This window comes from Drosophila subpulchrella, unplaced genomic scaffold (genome assembly GCF_014743375.2).
Source record: "Drosophila subpulchrella strain 33 F10 #4 breed RU33 unplaced genomic scaffold, RU_Dsub_v1.1 Primary Assembly Seq358, whole genome shotgun sequence".
Classification (NCBI taxonomy): Eukaryota; Metazoa; Arthropoda; class Insecta; order Diptera; family Drosophilidae; genus Drosophila; species Drosophila subpulchrella.
Window position 1 is genome coordinate 736,322 of NW_023665580.1, and position 6,271 is coordinate 742,592.

The window sequence follows — 6,271 nt, forward strand, 5'->3', positions numbered from 1 at the left end:
ATGTCTGGTCGTGGAAAAGGTGGCAAAGTGAAGGGAAAGGCAAAGTCCCGCTCTAACCGTGCCGGTCTTCAGTTCCCAGTGGGCCGTATTCACCGTTTGCTCCGCAAGGGCAACTATGCCGAGCGAGTTGGGGCCGGCGCTCCAGTTTACCTGGCTGCTGTGATGGAATATCTGGCCGCTGAGGTTCTCGAATTGGCTGGCAATGCTGCTCGTGACAACAAGAAGACTAGGATTATTCCTCGTCATCTGCAGCTGGCCATCCGCAACGACGAGGAGTTGAACAAACTACTCTCCGGCGTCACCATTGCCCAGGGTGGAGTGTTACCCAACATCCAGGCTGTTCTGTTGCCCAAGAAGACCGAGAAGAAGGCTTAAACGTTTTAAATGCGGAGCCTACTACATACTTGTACATAAAAAATAAAACCCAACCGTCCTTTTCAGGACGACCAAGTTTTTACCAAAGAAGTGAAGATTTTCCAATACGTATATTATATCATTAAAACAAGAAATTTCGTTGAATAGCACTTGGTCAGAAATAAGATCTGGAATGTTCTAAGAAGTTCGTCGCCAAAAAGACGCATTTCCGTTAATGCTGTATCTGCAAGCGGTACAGCCTCTACAAAATACATACCTGAACCCATACCCATTTGAAATTTAATTTTGGTTCAATGCAATATGTATATGCAGTATCAACTTTCGAGTTCCCGGTCAGTATGCCAATAAATCAAAAAATTATTTGAAAATTTGTCTCCTTCGAAAATTTGAATGGTGGTCCTGAAAAGGACCGATTGCTGAATGAAGTACAAGCTGTACTAGTTTTTTAACCGCCGAAGCCGTACAGGGTGCGGCCTTGCCTCTTCAGAGCGTACACAACATCCATGGCTGTGACAGTCTTCCTCTTGGCGTGTTCGGTGTAGGTGACGGCATCGCGGATAACGTTCTCCAAGAACACCTTCAGAACGCCACGTGTTTCCTCGTAAATGAGTCCCGAGATGCGCTTCACACCGCCGCGACGAGCCAAACGGCGGATTGCTGGCTTAGTGATACCCTGGATGTTATCCCGCAGCACTTTGCGATGACGCTTGGCGCCTCCTTTTCCCAAGCCTTTGCCTCCTTTACCGCGACCAGTCATATTTCACTATTTTCTACTGTTAACACACTGCACGAAACGAAAGTCACTGAAGAACTAATTCCTGATTTTCGACGCACTCTTATTTATACCTAAAACCCCAGAAACACGAGCGAGTCCGAACGATATGTGCGTCCCGCTCTTCGCTCACCGCTCTCTGCTCGACAAGTGAGATGGCCTCTGCTTCCCTCTCTTTTCAACCCTCCTCGTTTTGCTATATAAGTAGGTAGCAAATGCAGCTATCGTTTATTGTGTTTTGAAACGTGAAGTGAACGTGAACTCGAAAATGGCCCGTACCAAGCAAACCGCTCGGAAATCGACTGGTGGCAAGGCGCCACGCAAACAACTGGCTACTAAGGCCGCTCGCAAGAGCGCACCAGCCACCGGAGGCGTGAAGAAGCCCCATCGGTATCGCCCTGGAACTGTTGCCCTGCGTGAGATCCGTCGATACCAGAAGAGTACCGAGCTCCTGATCCGCAAGCTGCCTTTCCAGCGTCTGGTGCGTGAAATCGCTCAGGACTTCAAGACTGACCTGCGATTCCAGAGCTCGGCAGTGATGGCTCTGCAGGAAGCTAGCGAGGCCTATCTGGTTGGCCTCTTTGAAGATACCAACTTGTGCGCCATTCATGCCAAGCGTGTCACCATCATGCCCAAAGACATCCAGTTGGCCCGTCGCATTCGCGGCGAGCGTGCTTAAGTGTGCGTGCTGCCAATGCGCTAACATACTTTGTACAATCAGGTCCTTTTCAGGACCACAAATTACAGTCAATGAGATACAAATTTTTATCTGCAAGGCTTCAACGTTAAAATAAAAAAAAATTTTCGACTCGTTCCTTCGTAAGTGGAGTTAATAATTGTATGTAACTTTTTTGTGATTTGATAGAAATTAGAATTGATAAAATCAATAAATATTGGATTGGGTGGGGTTTTTAATGCGATGGAAGCTGCTATGCGGCAGGGATGGTCAAAGACTTTCAAGCATCAGAAAAAAACTAAAAAATATTACATGCGAGATGAACAAAAATTAGCTTAGGCTTGTGAATCTATTGCTTAATAAAACATAAACAGAATTTTAAAAATACATTTTTTATATTTTCTTTTAATGTTAAGTGCAACTCTCCACGACTATTTTTATATGGGACACAAAAAAAACTGCTTATAGGTATATATATTCCTGAATTTATATATCGTTTTTTGTAATATTAGATTTATTTAATAAGATTAGATTCAATTGATTGTACTTTTGGTATTAATCACGTTTTTCAAAAATTTTCGTTTAAATGTCGGCATGTTTTTAGAAAGGGAGGGTTATGTGGGACAACCACGATCAACATTAGACATTCAAGCATCAATCAAAAATCCACGAAAAACTTTGTAAACGCTATCTGAAAACTAAATCATATGCGTTAATGAATGCATAATGCTTTATAAAAAACAAGAAAAATATTATTAAGTATATTTTTTAGATTTTTTTCTTTAATGTTAACTTGGAGTGCGGCCTTCAATGGGATTCATACATGAAACACATATTAGCAAATTTTTGTAAAAACTGCTTATAAACATGCATCCAATGCTGTACTGTCTTGAGCAAAGACATGATATATCTAAGAAAACATCGAATAAATACAATATTTTAAAAGATTTATATTTTTAACAGTCAGAAAACCATTGCCGAATGTAGCTTGATAGCCAACTTCGTACGTAGCCAAGGGACAACTTGGAACAAGTAATAAAATACCTAAACTAATGATAAGTAAATATAATTGTAGTACTTATTTAAGTAAAAGGTTCAAATTTATTTTTTCATTAGCAAGTTACAAAATATTTTTAAGATATCATATTTTAAAATGGGTTTTTTAAGAAAATTGCTCATGTTACGAATGTCTATGTTGAAGTTGATAAGGCAATAAAAGGTCGCAAAAACAAGATACTTACATTTTGAAAACATTACCTGCTTAATAGATCATTTAAGAATGTAAAACAATAAAAAGATTGTTAAGTTTTAGAATCTTAAGCACTAAAAATAAGAAAATATGTTTGCACTTCAAACAAATAATAGCAGAGCAAATGCCTGATGCCAGGCGCACAGTTAAAGTGCTCTCCTCCTCGATTCTCATCCGAACGAAGGAGGTTGGTAATAAGCGCGCGGCCCATTTTCTATACGAAAAAGTGTATTTTAGTGAAGAAAAATGTCTGATTCTGCAGTTGCAACGTCCGCTTCCCCAGTGGCTGCCCCGTCAGTGTCAGTTGAGAAGAAGGTGGCCACCAAGAAGGCATCTGGATCCGCTGCCCCAAAGGTGAAAAGGGCTGCTGCCCCGCCATCGCATCCGCCAACTCAACAAATGGTGGACGCATCCATCAAGAATTTGAAGGAACGTGGCGGCTCATCGCTTCTGGCAATTAAGAAATACATCACTGCCACCTATAAATGCGATGCCCAGAAGCTGGCTCCATTCATCAAGAAATACTTGAAATCCGCCGTGGTCAATGGAAAGCTGATCCAAACCAAGGGAAAAGGGGCGTCTGGCTCATTTAAACTGTCGGCCTCCGCAAGAAGGATCCGAAGCCGAAGCCTGCGTCTGCTGAGAAGAAGGTGAAAAGCAAGAAGGTAGCCGTCAAGAAGACCGGATCCACCGCCAAGAAAGCTGCCGCCGGAGCTGACGAGAAGAAGCCCAAGGCTAAGAAGGCTGTTACCACCAAAAAGACCGCAGAGAAGAAGAAAACCGAAAAGGCAAAGGCCAAGGATGCCAAGAAAACTGGAACCGTAAAGGCGAAGCCAACAGCAGCGAAGGCCAAGTCGATCGCAGCGAAGCCAAAGGCGGCGAAAGCACCAAAGGCCAAGCCAGCGGCGTCTGCTAAGCCCAAAAGGCGGTGAAAAAAAGCAGCTGCTCCTGCTACCGCTAAAAAGCCGAAAGCCAAGACTACGGCTGCCAAGAAGTAAATTGAGCAAAAGTACAGTACCTGGTACCTGCTCGCAATCGCTATTTTAGATTTCGATATCTGAAATTAGTTTAAACAAGCCCTTTTCAGGGCTACAACGTTCGTTAACAAGAGAAAGATACTTTCAATTTAAAACTTTGTACATTTTACTTATCCAATTATTTTGTTAGGCCGTTAGCATTTTTTTTTTTAAAGAAGTGTGGCCGCATTGATTTCAGCAGCTGTACCAGAGTATCTTAAAATGCAAGTCAAAGAATGTTCCTCGCCACTTTTTGCAGAAACTCGTTATCAATCGATGTTCATGATTAATAAACTATACTATAAAAAGCTCCAGAATAAGTTTCAGAAAAAAAAACACAAATTGAAACTTATATCACGAATTTGATGGCAAATGGTATATTGAAAATGTAGTTTCTTTGGTAAAATGTGTTGTGGCCCTGAAAAGGGCCGTTTTGGATCTTTCTGCCCATACGCAGCAAGAGAAAATTACTTGGGCTGGTGTACTTGGTGACAGCCTTGGTTCCCTCACTGACGGCGTGCTTGGCCAACTCTCCGGGCAGGAGCAGGCGAACAGCCGTTTGGATCTCCCGACTGGTTATGGTCGAGCGCTTGTTGTAGTGAGCCAGACGAGACGCCTCGGCAGCAATGCGCTCGAAGATATCATTCACAAGCTGTTCATGATGCTCATTGCCTTCGACGAAATGCCGGTGTCAGGGTGGACCTGCTTCAGGACCTGTAAATGTAGATGGCGTAGCTCTCCTTCCTCTTGCGCTTCTTCTTCTTATCGGTCTTGGTGATGTCTTCTGGGCTTTGCCAGCTCTTGGCTGCCTTTCCACTAGTTTTCGGCGGCATTATTCACTCACTTAGATTTCACAAACACAAATCACTGATCATAATGGTGCCCAAGCGCGTTCAGCTTTATACTTTTTTTCGAGCAAGTTTTAGGTCTAAGGCACCAACCCTAAATGAACGCGCAGGCAGACGCAAAAGTATAAATATGTGGCTACCGGGGCTCGTCGAGCATTCGTTTCAGTGTGTAAAGTGAACTAAGTGAAATACTCGTAAAGAAAAATGTCTGGTCGTGGAAAAGGTGGCAAAGTGAAGGGAAAGGCAAAGTTCCGCTCTAACCGTGCCGGTCTTCAGTTCCCAGTGGGCCGTATTCACCGTTTGCTCCGCAAGGGCAAACTATGCCGAGCGAGTGGGCCGGCGCTCCAGTTTACCTGGCTGCTGTGATGGAATATCTGGCCGCTGAGGGTTCTCGAATTGGCTGGCAATGCTGCTCGTGACAACAAGAAGACTAGGATTATTCCTCGTCATCTGCAGCTGGCCATCCGCAACGACGAGGAGTGAACAAACTACTCTCCGGCGTCACCATTGCCCAGGGTGGAGTGTTACCCAACATCCAGGCTGTTTCTGTTGCCCAAGAAGACCGAGAAGAAGGCTTAAACGTTTTAAAAGCGGAGCTACTACATACTTGTACATAAAAAATAAAACCCAACCGTCCTTTTCAGGACGACCAAGTTTTTACCAAAGAAGTGAAGATTTTCCAATACGATATATATCATTAAACAAGAAATTGTCGTTGAATAGCACTTGGTCAGAAATAAGATCTGGAATGTTCTAAGAAGTTCGTCGCCAAAAAGACGCATTTCCGTTAATGCTGTATCTGCAAGCGGTACAGCCTCTACAAAATACATACCTGAACCCATATCCCATTTGAAATATTAATTTTGGTTCAATGCAATATGTATATGCAGTATCAACTTCGAGTGCCCGGTCAGTATGCCAATAAATCAAAAAATTATTTGAAAATTTGTCTCCTTCGAAAATTTGAATGGTGGTCCTGAAAAGGACCGATTGCTGAATGAAGTACAAGCTGTACTAGTTTTTTTAACGCCGAAGCCGTACAGGGTGCGGCCTTGCCTCTTCAGAGCGTACACAACATCCATGGCTGTGACAGTCTTCCTCTTGGCGTGTTCGGTGTAGGTGACGGCATCGCGGATAACCGTCTCCAAGAACACCTCAGAACGCCACGTGTTTCTCGTAAATGAGTCCCGAGATGCGCTTCACACCGCCGCGACGAGCCAAACGGCGGATTGCTGGCTTAGTGATACCTGGATGTTATCCCGCAGAACTTTGCGATGACGCTTGGCGCACTCCTTTCCCAAGCCTTTGCATCCTTTACCGCGACCAGTCATATTC

General features: G+C 43.7%; 5 protein-coding genes across 5 annotated transcripts; 3 read left to right on the forward strand and 2 right to left on the reverse strand.

The window, feature by feature from the left end:
- Window positions 1-375, forward strand: LOC119561529 (histone H2A). Its single transcript, XM_037875181.1, has one exon. The coding sequence runs from the start codon at window positions 1-3 to the stop codon at window positions 373-375; it is 375 nt and encodes a 124-aa protein (XP_037731109.1).
- Window positions 376-820: 445 nt separating this feature from the next.
- LOC119561530 (histone H4) lies at window positions 821-1,132 on the reverse strand. Its single transcript, XM_037875182.1, has one exon. It carries the CDS (start codon window positions 1,130-1,132, stop codon window positions 821-823), a length of 312 nt encoding a protein of 103 aa, XP_037731110.1.
- Window positions 1,133-1,415: 283 nt separating this feature from the next.
- LOC119561532 (histone H3) lies at window positions 1,416-1,826 on the forward strand. Its single transcript, XM_037875183.1, has one exon. It carries the CDS (start codon window positions 1,416-1,418, stop codon window positions 1,824-1,826), a length of 411 nt encoding a protein of 136 aa, XP_037731111.1.
- Window positions 1,827-3,318: 1,492 nt separating this feature from the next.
- On the forward strand, window positions 3,319-4,004 carry LOC119561533 (histone H1-like). Its single transcript, XM_037875184.1, has 2 exons — window positions 3,319-3,612; window positions 3,687-4,004. Exons 1-2 carry the CDS (start codon window positions 3,319-3,321, stop codon window positions 4,002-4,004), a joined length of 612 nt encoding a protein of 203 aa, XP_037731112.1.
- Window positions 4,005-4,437: 433 nt separating this feature from the next.
- On the reverse strand, window positions 4,438-6,090 carry LOC119561534 (histone H2B-like; the record flags this gene model as incomplete). The annotated part of the gene is made up of 2 exons (XM_037875185.1): window positions 4,438-4,760; window positions 5,952-6,090. Coding segments are annotated over 2 exons (462 nt in total), but the record flags the coding sequence as incomplete, so codon positions are not given.
- Between the last annotated feature and the right edge of the window lie 181 nt (window positions 6,091-6,271).

Excerpts from the sequence above, each read along its gene's own strand:
- LOC119561529 (XM_037875181.1), top strand. The coding sequence starts at position 1 with ATGTCTGGTCGTGGAAAAGGTGGCAAAGTGAAGGGAAAGGCAAAGTCC.
- LOC119561530 (XM_037875182.1), bottom strand. The coding sequence starts at position 1,132 with ATGACTGGTCGCGGTAAAGGAGGCAAAGGCTTGGGAAAAGGAGGCGCC.
- LOC119561532 (XM_037875183.1), top strand. The coding sequence starts at position 1,416 with ATGGCCCGTACCAAGCAAACCGCTCGGAAATCGACTGGTGGCAAGGCG.
- LOC119561533 (XM_037875184.1), top strand. The coding sequence starts at position 3,319 with ATGTCTGATTCTGCAGTTGCAACGTCCGCTTCCCCAGTGGCTGCCCCG. Across the intron at positions 3,613-3,686 it reads AATACTTGAAATCCGCCGTG|GATCCGAAGCCGAAGCCTGC; the intron begins GTCAATGGAAAG and ends CTCCGCAAGAAG.